General features: G+C 44.0%; 2 protein-coding genes across 3 annotated transcripts in view; one reads left to right on the plus strand and one right to left on the minus strand.

Annotated features, from left to right (window-relative positions):
* The window catches only part of KLHL14 (kelch like family member 14), an 86,169-nt gene extending 70,260 nt beyond the window's left edge, over positions 1-15,909 (minus strand). Inside the window, exons 1-2 of the mRNA XM_032467182.1 lie at positions 15,235-15,909; positions 12,265-13,259 (exon numbers count right to left, since the gene is read on the minus strand). Of these exons, the coding sequence (XP_032323073.1) occupies positions 12,265-13,217 (953 nt within the window). The 5' untranslated portion in view covers positions 13,218-13,259; positions 15,235-15,909. The remainder of the gene's footprint in view (positions 1-12,264; positions 13,260-15,234) is intronic.
* On the plus strand, positions 12,487-16,028 carry LOC116659531 (protein bassoon-like). 2 transcript variants are annotated; one of them, XR_004314891.1, is made up of 3 exons: positions 12,487-12,587; positions 14,650-14,861; positions 15,906-16,028. XR_004314891.1 is itself a non-coding variant. In XM_032467183.1 (3 exons), exons 1-3 carry the CDS (start codon positions 13,627-13,629, stop codon positions 15,981-15,983), a joined length of 378 nt encoding a protein of 125 aa, XP_032323074.1. In that variant the 5' UTR covers positions 13,596-13,626; the 3' UTR covers positions 15,984-16,028. The 2 variants fall into 2 exon arrangements, 1 of the variants encoding a protein (XP_032323074.1); XM_032467183.1 differs by lacking the exon at positions 12,487-12,587 and adding an exon at positions 13,596-13,714.
* Positions 16,029-16,356: the final 328 nt, after the last annotated feature.

The raw sequence follows: 16,356 nt of genomic DNA on the forward strand, positions 1-16,356 counted from the left end.
CAGATGGTATTTGCCTTCGATTAAATGCGCAAAGTGACAAATTTAGGCGATTATCTGCTTTCCTGAGACCTGTTCCTGAGCATTTCCTGTTGGTAATGCTGCTACAAAATATAAAGTCATCATACACTTTGGATAACACTTTGTCCCTCTGAATAGCCAGATAAGAAATCCACATTAACCTTCCGACCACTTGGCACTCAGACCTATGATGGTGGCCTGGAGTCTTCTTTGTTATGTAATAGACATGGGACTCTTTTACCAGAAAGCAAGCATTTGATGGTTCAAAGAGATTCGCAATCAAAACGGAACCTGTTCCATCCAGAAGCATAAACATTAAGATTAGGGAATGATTTGCTGAACATTCTTCCACATCACACACTCAAAGCAAGAGTGAGTCAGGTAACCTCACCTACCAAGGGTAGTAAAAGTTATTTCTTGTCAAGAGCAGTAGTTTTTTTTTTTGTTTGTTTTGTTTTGTTTTTTTGGTCCCTCAGGAAAATTGCAAGGACACTGTAGCAAGGGAAGATGAAACCGGACAAGTTATTCTCATGATGAATTTAGCTTTTCCATGTCAGAAGCTGCCTCGGTGATATGTGTAGCGAAGCCCTCAGCTGAATCTCAGCCATGACTGAAAATCCTGGGCGGTGCTGTTTCCTGCTGATCCCATAAGGAACACTTTTGCATCCCCTTTCAAATGAGAGCGTTTGTGTTTCAGGGTTTTTGGGTTTTGTTTTTTTTTTTTAAACGTATTTCTTATTCTGCAGTGGTTCTTATGAGTTATCATGGTTTTGGCAGTCAAAGAATGTTACCTCACTTCCCTACAAAGAATTATTGTATAAAAGTAGTTTGAATAAAAATTTCTGATGTGTTGTTAAGACAATTTGAGTTGCTGGAGCCATACATATTTTTTTCTTTGAATAAAAGATTTGCTACCCCAAGTCCAGAAGATCACTTGAGGAATATGGTGCCTCAATCAATATACAGCCAAAATAATCACACGAAGAAGAAAACAGACAAGATCAAAAGCAACCACAGCTCTTTTCCTCTGCCACATCAAACGCCAAGAGTTTTAATTATAGATGTATGTGCCACATGAAAGTATCTACAGAATTTTCCACTGTACATCTGTGTACATTTTCTTTTCATTTTTGTCAAATAGAACACCCAATTCCTGCACAAGGTAGCCCCAGTTGTGATCTAGGAACCATGAGAAGGCCTCCTAAAAATGCCTAAAAGACTTTCACAACTCAGTAAGAAAAAGATAAATAAGCCAACTAAAAATGGCCAAAGGATGCTTTGGAAAAAAAAAATCTGGTGATTCCTCAAAAGGTTAAATGTGTTCAATGTCAACTGAATACCATATGACCCAGTAATTCCACTCCTAGGTACATGCCTAAGAGAAATGAAAACATATGTTCACACAAAAACTTACACGTAAATGCTCATAGCAGCCTTGTTCATAACAGCAAAAAGTGGAAACAACCCAAATGTCCATCAACTGATCGATAAGGTGTGGTTTATCCACACTATTTCACCACGAAAAGGAATGGAGTACTGTTACATGCTACAACATGGATGAACCTGTAAACGTATGCTACAGAAAAGAAACCAGCCCCAAAGACCACATACTGTATGATTCTGTTTATAGGAAGTATCCAGGGTAGGAGAATCGATGGATTTGGGGAGACGGAAGGTGGATGAGTGGTTGCCTCGGGCTTCAAGGGCAGGGGTGGATTGGGTGGATTGCTAATAGGCATGGGATCTTTTTGGAGGGGGCGACAAAACTGTTTTAAAACCAATCGTGGGTGATGGATATACTCTATGAATATACTAAAAATCACCGGATTGTACCCCTGAAATGGAGGAATTGCATTGTTTGCAAATTACATCTCAAAAAAGCTGTTCAACCTGAACCCCCAAAAGCTCTTCTAACTTTTCCAAATGCTCACATGGACAGATCAAGAGGATGTCTCAGACTCCAGGGCTGGCCTAAGCTCTGTAATCTCTCAAGGTGGATAAAACGGACACTGTCAGCTAAACATGGTCACTTTCAGAGCAGCCCTGGGGCCTCAGGCTGCGAGAATTCAGCTCTAGGATAAACACACTGTGTGAAAGTAGAAGTCCCAAGAAGTGAACAGAAAAGCAAATTGGATATGAACAGAACTATTGCTATAAAAATAAAAGCTATCAGTTATTAAGCACTTACAGTCAAGCACGATGTTAAGTGTTTTACATACGTTCTTCCAACATTCAGGATTGCCCTGATGATGGAAGTGTTGTTATGTACATTTTATAGGTGAGCAACCTGGACACAAGTTAGGTAAATTACCCAAGGAGAGCCAGCTTTTAAGAGGTCAAGGTGGGATTTGACTCCCATCTGTCTGACTTTTAGGTCTTAGTTACTATGCAACAGAGCCAACTGTTTAAGATGTTTGCATTATAACATAACGTTTTTATCTGTACCTCCTCTTATGCCAAATTCGCTCTCTTTAGATAAGAATATCTTCTAGCTTAACTTTGTAGTTCATACCCACACATGTTGGTTTGGAGTGAACGCTCCTGAAAACCTTGACAGGGAGCTTACAGGAATTGCCACTGACGGTAGTGGTACAGTTGTCATAGTAACCAATCCACCAAACTGGTCCGAGCTCCGAGGCACACACTTCTGCCTCTATAATACACCAGTATTGGCTGGGATCCCTCACAGCATCAGTGCCATCCCTGTTAATGCATACGAGGTAGAAAGTGCTGACATCCTACAGTGCATATTACAGCATTAAAGTTTTCCTTCCAAGTTTCCCTGTCTGACTCACAGGCTTTCCATTCCCTCCTCCAATCCTTTCCATTTGCCCCGGATGTCCTGGTGTGCTTGGTTCTGCGGGTGCTAAAAATCAGGGCCAGACAGTGTCTGCTGCTTTGTTCTAAGCAGGATTTACAAATCTGACTGTTGTCTTTTTGGCCAAAAATTGACCCTCCCGACCTGATAATTCCTCACTTAGTGCTGGACTGTGGAATTGTTGATCGTCTCCTCCTCCCTCACCCCCGAAAATAGACCCTTAGCTGATAAAAACACATCTCAGAAGCCACCGCTGGCAGCCAACAACGTGCACTCTGTTGGGGGCTACGCACACACATCCATCCACCCACATTTTTCAACAATGCCTTGACCTTCTCAAGGACTCTCTTCTCTAACCCAGGCCTGTCTCTCTTCTTCCTCCTTCTCCATTTCACTGGCCTCGCCTGTCTTCAGAGGCACCTGAAGGCACATAAGGCAGGGAAGTGAAACCGACTGTAATTCTTCAGTTCACTTCTCTGCAGCCTCCAGTGAGCCGGTCTCCATACGGTGGCCCAGCTGAGCTCGGAGGAAGCTCGGGTCCCTGCCCAGGTGCGACTCACCAACCCGCTCGCGGGCGCTCTGGGAGCACAGAGCCAGCCTCGCACGCCAGAGGCTCTGCCAACAGCAGAAAAGGAAGCCCTGTGTTGAATGTATGAGATTAAAAAGAAGGTGGGGGGGAGCTCTCCTCTCTGAAAGGAAGAAATGGAAGACTCTTACAGAAAAGGCCATCGTTTCCCCTTTGAGCAATTACATGTAAATTACTGAGAGCATCAGAAATTCTGATTTTCCCACTTCCCTCTGACGCCCTTGTGTTCACCTTGGGGTCCCTTCGACTTCACTCTTACATCCTTAGAAGTCTATTTCTGGGCCATCAGGGAAATCATAAATATGGTCCAGAGTTTTCCTGATGGGCGAAAATGTACACAGGTCAGCCAAAGGGGAGTTAAGATACTCACCCAGGCTTATGATTTCAAAGGTGGCAGTGTTTCCAATATAGTATCGGTCATTTACTCAGTGCAAGTATAAAAACATGCTGATTTTTCCATCTGGAATTCATCCACGTAGTGGTTGATCCTTAGCAGGGTCCAGGACTTCCTTATGATTTGAACGACCCTTCCTGCATGAGCTCTAGCCACACACACCTTTCAGCTCCAGAAGGTACCAAACTCCTTGCTGTCTAGTGATAATGCACCTGCTCCTCCCTCAGCTTGTGCCTCCCCCAACTGCAGACCCTGCCTTCCCCGACCCCTCACTCTGGATATCTCATGTCTCAAGATTCATCTTAAACCTCCTTGGTAGAGAAACAATTCTCTGGTTACCCCGACAAGGTTACTGCCCTGTGTTATACCGTCTCCCAGCAAATGACACTCTTCTAATCTCTAGTATTACCAGTGTGATTCATTTGTGTAATTATTTACTCTTTTTCCTTATACTGTAAACTGCATAAAGTCATGAATGCACCTTATTCAACTCTGTATCTCAGAACGGAGCACAGAGGTTGGTGTGTTCTCCGTTACACACATTCAACACAAATTCGGGGCTATTCCACAGCAGAACTTCTGTCAGTGGTAAACTTGACACATCACCCCAGATTCCCACTGTGGGCGTGGCACAGTCATGGGCGTGGGCTTAGCAAAGCTGCCCCAGGTGGTGACGGTTCCCTTATTTCTCAAGTCTGCTACCAGCTCCAATTATACTGGAAATGAAGATTTTCGAAGAATGCAGTTAATTTTCCTCTCCTCCTGTTGGTATAACAGGCTGTGCTCTTTGAACTCTGACGCTTCTGAAACTAGCGCATCACGTAACGCAAGAACAAAGAGTTACTCATGAACCATCTTAACTCAGATTATAAATACATAATTTTTGGACTGAATCAAATTATAGGAGTGACGGTTCCATGATTGACCATTTTTTCTTGTTGAAACATTTTTTTTCTTTTGAGGAACGAGGTTTTTTCCCTTTTTTTAGTGGAACTCTGTCTATAACTCTGAAAATTATATGTTCACCATGTAGAGATTTGAACGCTTCTCCATCTGTGCTTATCTAGTCCAACAAACATTGAACATCTACTCTCCAAGCTCCAGAATTTTCTTGCCCAACCTCCACTATTGCTTGTTCTCTTTTTTCATTTTCAGATGATTTATTCCTTAATAACGTCTTTGATTCCCATATTTCCTTGTATTTTTTTTACTGTTGGTTCTTATTGTTTTTTTTTACTTCCCTATGATTTATTTTCTCTCTTCCTATCACAAATATTTGTTATTTTCATTTTCCAACTACTGTAGGGTTTTTCTAGTACCCTTCTGCTTTACTTCTAATGTTGCAGATAGTTCTAGCCTGATTGTCATAAATATTATTTGTGAATAAATAAGCCGTTTTGGTATTTACAGTAAAATAAACATATTCACTATATGTCACAACTGAGAGTCCTTCCCTGGTTAACGCACTCTTCTGCCCATATCGTGATAATGTTTGTTTTGTTTTTTTAAGAGAAATCATCATTACTAATTCAAGCATTATGAATTATCTTGGATGTTAATGGAGGGGACATAACAATGAATATATTGTCTGAAATTCTAAATGAATGATAGAAGGCATAAACATTACAGCATAGCAATTGTTAAAATGACTTTCTTAATGAATATACGTATGTATATGCATGACTGGGACATTGTGCTGTACACCAGAAATTGACACATTGTAACTGGTGGTATTTCAATAAAAATTATATTTTTTTTACTTTTTAAAAATTAAAAAAATGATTTTCTTAAGACAAAATATAAACAGAATAAACTTCCAATGAGAGTAGTCTTATTTTATGTTACTTAAAACATATGGGCATTTTAATAAAGCTGGCTTCTACCTGTTGTATTTATCACCTGTAACTTTCACCAACGTGAATAGCTTTTCATTGTCTTCAAGGAACAAAGCCGACAGCACTCGAGTACTCCAGTGCACAGAAATCTAGGGGGAAAAACTCTTGGTTCAAATTCAAACTCCAAGGCTTTTTTTTTTTTTTTTTAAATTCTCACAATTATTTTTCACAGTTAAACTGAAAGTTCTTATTTTTAGTGATTTATTTAAAATATACTGGCTCAACCTGTTTTTAGTAAGTCAGTATCATAGTGATAAATCTCAGCAATCTCATTATTTATTTAGAACCTTGATTTCAGAACTAACAATTGAGTCTGGTAGACCAGGAGGAAAGAATCTGCGCTTTCTACCGTAGTCCTCTCGTTCTTCTTCATTGGTTGGGTGGTTTGGAAGAAGCGTTAGAGAGTTGAAATTTTTAATCACTACTCTGCTGTGGTGAAACAAAGATATGGGAGGTGTCAATTAGAGTGTGCGTTTGGTAGAAGCCATATTTACAATATGCACGCATAATGAGAGTATTCTTCAGAGGGTGACAACTAACTCCCAACTCAACACTATTCAGATAATTGGACAAATTACTTACTTTCTCTGAGTCTCAATTTTCTAACATTTAAGAAGATTGAAAGGACTAGAACGAATGTAAGTAATATGTCAAGTTCATTCATGGTGGGTGCTCAATTAGTGATGGGTGCTCAATTAGTGATGGCTGCTACTATTATTGGCAAACAGCAGTTATGTGTGTATGTGTGTGTGTGTGTGTGTGTGTAATTATCTCTAAAATTACCTCCATTTTTATCTCCCACTGGCTTTGTCAATTCACATTAAACTGAACCAAATCCTAAGCGTCCACCACAATTACATTTAAGACCAATACCAATTCACATTGAGCTCACATCTTTGGATCAAGGCCAGGTACTTGATCTAGATGGGGAGAAAGACCCATAAGCCAGACCCGTGGGCAGCATGACTGCTCCTCCAGAGGGTACCCACCTTGGAGAAGGCAGGGAGGTTCCATGGACATACTGAGTCCCGCTGATTCACGTAAAAATCAGGAGACCAGACAGCACGTGCCCTTTGATCACAGCAGATGGAGTTACAGGTTGACGTTTAGAAAGATAATTGTTCACATGTTCATTTATATGCCTAGATTAGTTTATTTGATATGTGCATGTCAATCTCAGAAAGCAGTGTGTTAAGTGTACCTGGCTACTCTATTTTCTTACTGGAAATCATTACATAGAATATACATGGTATTAAAGCCTATCCTGAACGATGACCAATCTATGTGAATTGGTTCTATATTCAGTATGTTTGAAAAAAATGAGCAACTCATTCATTGTTTTAATTAGTCACTATTTACCTTATTGGGATCACTATTTGATTTCTTATGTCTTAGTATGGAAAGCTGAAATTTTAACTTGGCATGGTAGAATCATTTAGATTTGAATTCTTTCCAAACAGAAGCATGAAGACCAGTGGGATTCTTTCCACTAGAATAAGGGCAAAATTTTGTGTCCGTTTTGTTCACTGATTTATCCCAAGTGCTTAAAATGGGTTTTGGCAAACTATGACTCACAGAACAAACCCAGCCTGCCTCTTGTTTTCATACAGCCCACACACACAGAATGGCTTTTACATTTTCAAATGTTCAAAGAGAATCAAAAGAGGAAGACTATTTCATAACATGTGAAAATTCTATGAACTTCCAGTGTTTACAAATGAAGTTTTATTGAACACAACCATGCTTATCCATTTACATATTGTCCATGGCTCTTATTGTGTTACTAGGGAAGCGTGCAGTAGTTGTAAAAGAGACACAGTGTGACTCCAAAGCTAAATACAATTTCTATTTGACCTTTTTCAGAAAAAAAAAAAAAAGATAAAAAGCTGACCTCTGGTCCAGAATAATATCACTCCTTAACTTCTTCTAAAGTTGGATACATTGAAATTTAACCCTCACAAGTTTCTTTCCAAAGGGAAATCTTAAGTCTACGTGTAGCTCTAAGGTCAGTCACCAGGTTATATGCTAGAGTAGAGGCTCACAGTAAGAAGCAGAACACCGTGGATGAGAACACAGACTCAAGAGACACACTGCTTGGGCTCAGACTTTGGTTCTACCACTTAGCAGCTGTGCAACCACGGGCAAAATGCTTAACTTCTCTGTGCATCAATTTTCCCATAAAATGAAGCAAATGATAGTACCCACCCCTTAGGGCTGTTATGAGCATTAAATAAGTTAATGTTTGTAAAATGCTTAGAGTATCACCTGATATAAAGTAACTATTGTAAATAAAGTAACATTTTTTTCACTGTATTTTTAAGTTAAGAAAACTGAGATACTTTGAAATTAGCTGAGGTAATGAGTGTGCCTCAATGTGTTCATAATTACGGAAAAAATTACAAGCATGGGTTATAATCTGAACATGTCCACTATTGTCAGTAAGTTCTCTAAGCTAATGCAATGCACTAAGATTTACTCTAACTGGCTTCTGATTGTAGGATGTAACTACTTGGCTCCCATACTTGTGACATAATTTTGTAATCAATGGTCCTGTTTCAGATAATAAACAAATTGTATTCTGAATGGTTGAGTGATTTCGGATACAAAATCTAACTACATAACAACTTCTTATCTGAGGGTATCAAATTGATATAAAGGGAAGTTACAATTTAGAGGATGCATGGATTTGAGATTAGTTTGCTTTGTTAAGGTTGTTATTCAGGTCTTAGGAAGAAAACCACAGAAAATATTGTCCTACATTGAAAGAAACACTTTCTAAGCACCAAAACCAGGAATTAAAACTATGCCTTAAGGAAATCTAATGGCATTTTAAGCACTGCAAGTCATTTCAGCAAATAGATAATTAGTATTCCTGATGTTTGAATAGATTTTTACATTAATTTATGTGAAATCTTTAAATAGACTATTTTGCAGAAAGGGAAATCTTTGTAAGGTAGTCCTCTATCTTCTGTAAAATATAATCTCTTGAAAACTATACACTTCAATATAGGACTGTATATGGGACTATAATGGCTGGTGATTAAATGTTTAAAAAATATAATTATTTTTACGAATGCTTTTCTATTACAGGTGTCTTCCTGGAGGAGCCTCAATAGACTATTGTTATGGGAAAAAAGAAGGTAGATTGAAGAACATATTCGTAAAATGTAACCCTGAGATTTTCTTCTTTTGAATCTTAGTTCCTTCAGCTTTCAATGAACATTTATTTAACTGTTACATTGTGGGTGATGCAGTGAAAAAGTAAAAGAGAAGTTAGTTAACGAAGTCCAAATGATTTATTTGGGACAGTTATTAAATTATGTAAAAAAAATTTTTAATACAAATAAAAAAACTTTTTTGGGTTACTTAAGCTAAACTTGACTGTAAGTCTTCTGATATTTACTTTTTAACGCACTAAATGTTGCACGTCGTGTCACTTTATTAAATTTTATTTTTGTGCTTTAGAAGCCTTTAATAATGACTCTCCCAGAAGCTTTTTCGAAAACTTATTTCTTAAGTGTCCCATTTCTTGCAATAAAATAAAATGAAAATAATTAAGGAGTAAGACTTCAAATATTTTAATTTTTGTCCAAGTCCTGTTATCTTCATTTAGTTATGTATATATTTGAATATAAGATAATAAGTCTCTTATTTTTTAAAATCCTTAATGCTTAGTTTGCTAAAATAAAATATGAATCTAAGCATAAACGGCATAGTCAGAAAAATTAGACAACCAGGGCAAGAATTAAATTAATTTGAGTATTTATAAAGTATGCTTGGCTTGCTTTATTTTTCTAGACTTAATAAAAATTCAGAATTACTTAATTTGAAAAAACATGCTTAAAATATTGTTATTATATAAATAGCCCTATATTTCTATAGCTAACATACTCTTAAATAAATAAATTCCCTTTGAAGTTATCCTATTTGCTTATATTTTGAACTTATTCCAACAGACTGGCCAATTTTAATTTTCCAACTCCTCTGAATTTGAGGAACTCTTTCATATATAGACTTTAGAAACTACAGGTGGATAAAAAGTAATAAATGCAATGCTCTTCCATTCAATCGTCTTCAATAAAAGTGATGCGATTTCAAAAACAATTGTTTAACACATTTATCCCTCTGTTAAACTACATGTGAGGCTGAGAGAACATTTTTATAGCACGCTGATGCTATAATAAATGGGCCGATATAATACTACTGGTTGCAACTTACAGCATTTTTGTCTGCACTAAAGTTAAGATCTGGATGGTTATTCTTGCATTCTTTCTGTGAATTAAAATTGGAAGGATGTAATTAGTCCCTAAAATTAAAATGCTACTGTTACCAACAATAGAACGAAATCTAAATTAAATTACTTTGAGATCAACAACAGGTTCACACGCACTATTTTCTGCATCTTCCGCTTTTAAAGGAAAATAACAGTTTTCTTCCTACCGCAGAAGTATCAGATTCTTGCAGCATCCATGACACTTGTAAGCATTCAGTGGTCAGACAGCACTACATATCCTTCAAATGATATGGCCCAGTGAAGCTGGAAGGTGTCGTCACGGAGCCAGGCAGCCTGGTATCTCAGCCAGCCACCAGGACAGAGCCAGCAGGCCCCAGCTGGTGTGCTGAATCCAGACGGATGTAGGAAAATGGATTTTGCATTTTGAAAGTCTTCTAACTCTGAAGCCTAGGACATACTTCTTAGATAAAAGTGCATTGAGGGCTTCAGAAATTATTTACTGGGTCAAATTTATAATACTCATTCCTCCAAATTACTCTTAGAACAAGTTAAATTTTAGCTTTATTACCCTTTTGGGTTTCTGAATGTATACTAGATTGTATAAATGTTTTAAAAATATGAATAAATGTATGCTTAGGACTATAACTGAATATGTATGATATATGCTAAATGAAGTAGACTTGGAAGTCACTTAAAAGTTATAAAAGTTAAAGTAATAGAATATTAAGCACCAATGCCCATTGAGGTGGTGACTTTGCCCATCACACTAAGCTTAGCATTTTGATCTTTAGACAAATGGGAAACTCCTACAAAATGAAACTACAATCCACGTTCTTGTTGTCACTTGGACGCCTGTGTTCACTATGCAAGCACACGAGTTTGGATTCTTGCTTGTGCTGGTGTCTTACTGGCATCTTCTAATACCACAATTCATTCATTTGCTTCTCACAAATATTAGACAAATCAGCTTACAAGATTTCTAAGTTCAAGATTTCCCATGCCTCCCATGGGCCTCACCTGAACCCCAGTGCTCCCTAAACAACTGTAGAGAATAGGTTCCAATTTCTTAAAACTTCAGTTACCTACGTCTGGTAGAAACATCAGGATGGAGAAAAATAAACATTTAATTCCATGAGGCTGCAGGAAGTGGACCCCAGATTTTAGACGTCCTTCTGAATGGGAAAAGGCCATGATGGATTTTTAAACCATGTTCTTTCTAACAAAACACTTAGGTGGATGAGACTGGGGTAGCCTGGCATCTGCACTTACGATGATGCTTTACCATGGGAAACTGGGATGATACCTCTGCTCTTGTCTAAAAAGAGAAAGCAACCCTCTGCCAGGGCTCATTAAGAAAGGTTTTAAAATTGGAGCCAACAAAACACTATTGTCAATTCCTACAGTCTTGTGAAAAGAATCTCAGCAGCATTTTAAAAAGGCATTGTTTCTCTTTCCCCTTTGACATGAAATCCTACCTTCAATTCACACCCAAGACACGTTCCAAATAGTAACAACAACAAGAAGTCTCCAACTTCTTTGTGACCTCAGAGCAGGCACACAGAACTAACTGGAGCTCGCCGACTCCCCTCCTCTCAGTTTTCAACTGCTCCCTTTGAGATGGGAGCTACTTGGCAGGATTCACTCTGAAACCCTGAAACCTCTCGCTCTGCTCCCCTTTATAAGTGAAAAGGAAAGGTTTTGCTTTTCACGAGATAGAAAAGTTAGCCTGGGTATGGGATGCCAGAATTTCCAATAGCGACCGGAACAGACAAAGCCCTTCAGAGCTCTAGCCTCCAAAGGGAGCAAACCCCAGTCGCTGCAAAGCAAAAAATAACTTGAGTGTCAGACAGAAAGAAGGAAAGCTTTCCTCCTTGAGCGTCTCCAGGCACTTCTGCTTGCCCAAGGCAGGAAAGAGGTGGAGTAGGGTGGGGACTTCTCATCACAGAATCCTTTTCCTTAAGCAAGCTCATTTGGAGATGCAGAGGGAAGACCGGATGGAAAGGGTTCCAAAGCTGCACTTCTAACTGCCTGGCCTTTGGCCCCACCTGCTTGTCAGTTCAGTCCAGGAGTCCCACGTTTCCCGCTCTAGGGATACTGAGAACGTGGGCTTCCTAGCGCTCAGAGATGCTGTGGGGCCAATTTCCTGTTGACCTTTTCGGGACTGAAATCAACTTTCCCCACACAGTCTGAATTGTGTTTTCGTTTGTTTTCAGCCTGTGGGAGCCTCCCGCCTAGCCCACCTCTCTCCTCCTCTCCCCTGCCCCCTCCCCTCCCTCCGGCCTCTGGGGCTCCCCCCACCTCCTCTTTGTTGTCTCCTACCTGCTGGCCAGGCTCTGCCTGCAGTGCTGCCTGAAGGGCATCAGGTGGTAGTTCATGGCGTCCAGCAGCAGCTTCTGGCAGACCGGGTCGGTGCGCATGAAATCCACGGACTGGACCCGCTCCACCAGCTCGGGGGCCGGGATGAGCGCGAAGCGGAGGCGCTTCATGAGGTCGGGCGCGTACTGCATGCGGGTCTCGCGGTCGTGCTCCAGCCACAGCACGGACATCTGGAAGAGCGCCAGCTCCGACTCCACGGGGGGCGGCAGCGAGTCCAGCAGGGCGCGCATCTCCTCGAAGTTGAGCAGCAGCACATCCTCCACCAGGTACTTGTTGGCCAGCTTCTTGGTCTCCTCCAGGCCGTGCAGCGCGGCGATCTTGCACACCTGCTTGTAGTTCTGCACCGAGATCTGGTCGTTGAGGAACTGCACGCAGAGCTTGGTGACCTGGGGGATGTGCAAGATCTTGCTGACCGACAGCACCTCCTCCACCGTGTCCAGGGACAGGGTCACGTTGGCCGTGTAGAGGTACTCGAGCACCAGGCGCAGCCCGATGGACGAGCAGCCCTGCAGCACCAGGTTGTTGATGGCCCGGGGACTGGTCAGCAGCTTGTCGTCGGGGGAGGAGGAAGGAGTGCCGGGCTCCTCCTGCGGCGGCGGCGGCTGCTGTTGTGGGGGCTGCTGCTGCGGCGGCTGCTGCTGCTGCTGGTCCTTGGGGGCCCCCAGGCCGTCCTGGCCGCCGACCCCTCCCCCGAGAGGGGGGTGACTGGAGAAGAGCGATCGGAAGTACTGCGAGCAGGAGGCCAGCACGGCCTTGTGGCAGTGGAACTGCTGGCCCTGGGCCGTCAGGGTCACGTCGCAAAACAGCTGCTTCCTCCACAGCAGGTTGAGGCCGTGCAGCAGGTTGTCGCTGTGGCTGGGGTCGAAGGTGGAGGTCCTGTCCCCGGATCTGGACATGGCGAGCTGACTCGGCGCACCTGCTTTAAACCCTCCTCCAACCTGGCAGACAGGGGTGGGGGATGGGCGGGAGGGGAGAAGGGTAGTGGAGGGGGTGGGGTGTGGTCGGGGTGGGGAAGGGTGTGGAGGGGAGGGGAGGGCGAAGAACAACAATCAGTGCTCAGCTTGGCCTCCGGACCCAGACCCTAGGAGGCAGGTCTCAAGGCGCTGGATCCGAGAGCGCCACCAGAAGGGCCCTGCCTGGGGTCCGGGTGCCCGTTCTGCTCCTGCTACTCCTGTCGCCACCGCCCACACACTTCGTCCCTCACTTTCCTAAAACCACCCCGGCTCGCCTCTTGGCAGCGACAGCGGTGGCAGCAGCGACGGCCAAGTGGCGGCTGAGGCCGAGACACCTCGTGGGCTTGTGTCCATGCCAGGCCGGAGGCAGGGCAAGGCCAGAGAGTGGGGAGCCGGGGGTGCCCCGAAAGCGCGGAGGCGACCGTCGGCGGAGCTTCCAGGTCTATGTGTGGCAGCAGCTTTGCTTTTCGCAGTTGGTCCAGTTTTAGGGGGTGGAAAAGGGGGCCTCAGAAGCGTGTGGGCGGGCGATTCCTAGCTCTTCAAAAGCTGGGAACCCTTTCGATTATCCGTGCTGCCCCGAGAAACTCCTAGGCTAATAGTCTGAGGAAGCAGATAAAGCCCTTTCTTCTCCCGGGAAAGTGCAGCGGAGCGCGGTGAGGACCAGCTCAGTGGACTCGGCAGAGGCGGGAGCTGTCCTTATCAATTCTAGCTCATTTCCCTCACCCTGGCCCTGCCTGCTTCCCTGCTTCGCAAACTGTTGGCTTCCCCGTCACCACTCAGTTTTGCTAATTTTCCAGAGACGCCTTTAAACCTGGCAGGAGAATCCCTTCAGTCCCCTCCACCCAGACCCCCGCTCCCCCGACCCCCCCGCCCCGCATTTCAAAGCGCGTAAGTTCAGGCGTGTCTCCCCTCTGCCCTGGCCCCGGGGCGCCCAGGAAGATGAGGCGGGGGTAAGAAGCAGGGCTACTGGGGAGGGTTTAGAGCAAGAGCCAGGAGGCCCGGAGGGACTCGTGTGGACGGCTCTCCCTCTCGGGCACCAGGCGCAGTGGCTTTAACTCCAGTAACTATGAGAAGTTCAAGTTAACTGGCAGGTGTTGGGGGAGGGGGTGGAGGCTGACCAGTGGGGAGGGAGGTGCGCAGTTCTGTGCCAGGTCTCTGCACCCCACCCCGCGTCGCTGACCGAAGCCCTGGCTTCCTTCAGAGCCTTTGGGCACAGCCCCCAGAGGCCCCCCACTCGGGCACCCCAACTCCCCCAGCCCTGGAACTACTTCTGTGAGAAGTCTGAGCCGCCCGCATCTAGGCAGAGGAGGGCAGGATGGGGGAGGCGAGGCGAGATCGATACGCCAGGTCCTTAACCTGTAATTGCACCTTCCAGGGCCGAGCAGAAAGGGACCCTCTGCCCACATCCCGCCCGCGCGCCCGCCGTTCGGGGAGAGCCGCCGCCGCCGCCCGGCTCAGAGGGATCCCGCCGGACCTGCCCCTTCCACTGCGGCTCACTCTGCCCTGCCTGGCGCCGGTCCTGGATCGCCGGCTTCCTATTTACACCGGACTGGGCTCCTCTCCACTCACTTTATCATCCCGTTCCAGGTGGACCCTCATCTCCCGCGAGCTCCCTCCCCCGGCAGCACCCCCCCCCCCCGCCCCCAAAGCTCTGGCTTTTCTGAAACATCTCCCTGAGTCTCTCCCTTTAAGTGGACCCGGTCATACCTCTCTCGCTCTCCCCGCTTCGTTGTCTTCCCCCCCATCTTTCCCTGCTCCCCTTCCTTCTTGTTCTCTTCCCTTGCCTTTCTCCTTCATCTGCTTATTTCTTGCAATAGGAGTTTTATTCTTTATGAGCGTCTGCCACACAGTCACCCCCCCAACCCCTCTGAAAGACTCCCTCCCCGTCCCTCCCCCCCCGCCAACTACCCAAAAGACAGAACAAAATACACACAAGGCAGACACAAGGCCAGAAACTTACCTGCTTTCAACCAGCTGCAAAGTCAAGGCTCACTTAAGCTCCCCCCCCAAAATCAATTGTCCTTCCTTTTTAAAGGTTTGCTCTCTCCTTGGGGGGGGGGACACCTTCTGGTTCCCAACTCCAGGCAGTCACTCTTTACAATTTATTTTGTCGTACATCATTTGATCACCATGAATTAGCAACAGCAAGAAAATGTAGGAGAGGGAGAAAAGAGAGAAAGAGAGAGGGAGAGAGAGAGGGAGAGAGAGGGAGAGAGAGAGAGGGAGCAGAGCTTTCTGCAAGAGAAGAAGAAGAAAAAATGTACGTGTGACAAATTATGCTACCAAGAAACAACACATCATTATCCTTGGGCCTGGGGCTCAGTGAGTCGTAACGAGAGTAATAGGAAATCCACGGTTGGGGAGAGAAACGGTCGTGCTTGGCCAGTAGAGAGAGACCATACAGGGGGATGGATGCTGGAGAGACTCGCAAAATTATGGCTCAAGGCTATTGTAAAAATTGTCGAGCGTAAATGACTGCGATTTCAAACATCTTTGGAAGAAAGAAGGGGAAAAAGCGAGCCCCCCCTCCCTCCCGCTCCCTCTCTCTCCCTCTCTCTTCTCTCTCTCTATAAAGAACCGTCAAGTTTTAGTGCGCATTGCTAATTAGTCAATTTCTCTCTGCCTTCACAGGCTGGCGACTTCGCTGCTGAGCTGAAACTGCTAATTTCTGTGACCAGCTTTTTTCTTAGCTGTGATCTGGATGAATGAGTAGCTGTCTCACAGAGATGACAAAAATAAACTCTAATCCCCCCCAAAATTTCCACTACATCTTTCTCATGCATAGATTTATGATCTTCAAGCGCTCTGTGCAATATGCAAACTTTTTGTGTGTGTCTGTATATGTGCTGTTGTTTCCAGATTTTACTACATTGGTATGCTGCTTTTCCCTTTCACCCCCCCACCACCTCCCCTCTCACGATGAAATGCAGAAACCGTCTGATCTCAAAGTATGCCACGATGCCACTTTATAGTGCCTTGGTATCTGGGGTTTGAGTCTGACTTGGAAGTCAGGAGCCCTTGCCTGAGAGATGAATGGCTGAGTGTACAATCGGGGGGAGGGTGGTGGGTGGAAGGAGAGGTG

Source organism: Camelus ferus, chromosome 24 (genome assembly GCF_009834535.1).
Source record: "Camelus ferus isolate YT-003-E chromosome 24, BCGSAC_Cfer_1.0, whole genome shotgun sequence".
Taxonomy (NCBI): Eukaryota; Metazoa; Chordata; class Mammalia; order Artiodactyla; family Camelidae; genus Camelus; species Camelus ferus.